This window comes from Austrofundulus limnaeus, unplaced genomic scaffold, assembly GCF_001266775.1.
Source record: "Austrofundulus limnaeus strain Quisiro unplaced genomic scaffold, Austrofundulus_limnaeus-1.0 Scaffold107, whole genome shotgun sequence".
NCBI lineage: Eukaryota > Metazoa > Chordata > Actinopteri > Cyprinodontiformes > Rivulidae > Austrofundulus > Austrofundulus limnaeus.
In genome coordinates this window covers 780,021-781,248 of record NW_013952509.1, presented here as the reverse complement: position 1 = coordinate 781,248, position 1,228 = coordinate 780,021, and the positions used below count along the sequence as shown (strand labels likewise).

General features: G+C 41.5%; 1 protein-coding gene across 2 annotated transcripts in view; it reads left to right on the top strand.

Annotated features, from left to right (window-relative positions):
- LOC106521330 (rho GTPase-activating protein 6) overlaps window positions 1-1,228 on the top strand; it is a 107,769-nt gene that overhangs the window by 103,899 nt on the left and 2,642 nt on the right. For both annotated transcript variants that reach the window (XM_014013862.1, XM_014013863.1), the window contains exons 11-13: window positions 332-423; window positions 500-717; window positions 817-888. In XM_014013862.1, the coding sequence (XP_013869316.1) occupies window positions 332-423; window positions 500-717; window positions 817-888 (382 nt within the window). The remainder of the gene's footprint in view (window positions 1-331; window positions 424-499; window positions 718-816; window positions 889-1,228) is intronic.

Below are 1,228 nucleotides of genomic sequence, written 5' to 3'. Positions count from 1 at the left end.
ATTCTATTCTATTCTATTCTATTCTATTCTATTCTATTCTATTCTATTCTATTCTATTGTAGACTCTTGATATTTGGATCGGGTTAAGATAAATTTGCCTAATATGCAGAAAAAATAATCACAAAATGAAAGATTGCATTGAGAAATGCACTGGAAGAGTGGCGAAAAGGGTATTAACTGCATGTTCTGAAACTTGCAAAAAAGTCCTCCTGGATTTGTTTTAAGATGTACAAAGCGATATGTGAATATCTCACCAGCCATCATTTGGAAGGTACAATCGAATGCAGGGTTTAGCAGATTTAACAATCCACTCAGATTGTTTGTGTTTTAGGTGCCCCCTGACCTGCAAAATGAAGTGTTGATGAGCCTTTTGGARACTGATCCGGATGTGGTCGATTATCTCCTCAGGAGAAAAGCATCACAGTGAGTTGAACGCTCTACGGTTTGAGAGGTTTTTTTTCTTTTGAATCTCTCATTTTAAATTGTCATTTTATGCCAGGAGTCCTGACATTTTGCAGTCAGAGGAGGCCTTCAACCTGAGTGAGCGGCATTCATCAAGTGACTCCAACAAGGCGTCCAGTGGTGAGGTTTCCCCCTATGACAACAACTCCCCAGTCTTGAGTGAGCGAAGAGGCGAACCGGGGAGCCTGGCCACCGATCAACAGCAGTACTCTGTTGTGGGGCAGGTGGCTGGACATGACAGTTGGGGTTCTAAAGGTCAGCATGAGAGTACAAGGGATTCCCACTGATAAAAATCTAAATCCCTTTTTATGTCATAAAATAAACACATACAAAATGTTCTTCTTCTTCTCCTAGACGAGCCTGTTAACATTTGGGGGACATGGCACAGCACACTCAAACCAGCTCTCAAGAACCAATCATACACAGGTAATCTGTTTTATATGAGTTACTGAATTTGTATTAATTTACAATAACTTGTAGACAAGAGGTTCCTAAATTATCTCAATCTGCCTTGACTGCTCAATTAAAAAGAGTCTTGAGAGAATCTTCAGAAATAATAATAATTAATTCAATAATTCCCTTCTCACCCTCCGCGGGTGGTCTCTTTCATCCTCTGAGCTCGGGTCCTCTACCAGAGGCCTGGGAGCTTGAGGGTTCTGCGCAGTATCTTAGCTGTGCCTAGAACTATATATAGACTGAGATTTCTGATATTGTTCCTGGGATCTGTTTTAGCCACTGCTCCAGTTTGGGGGTGACTGCCCCGAGG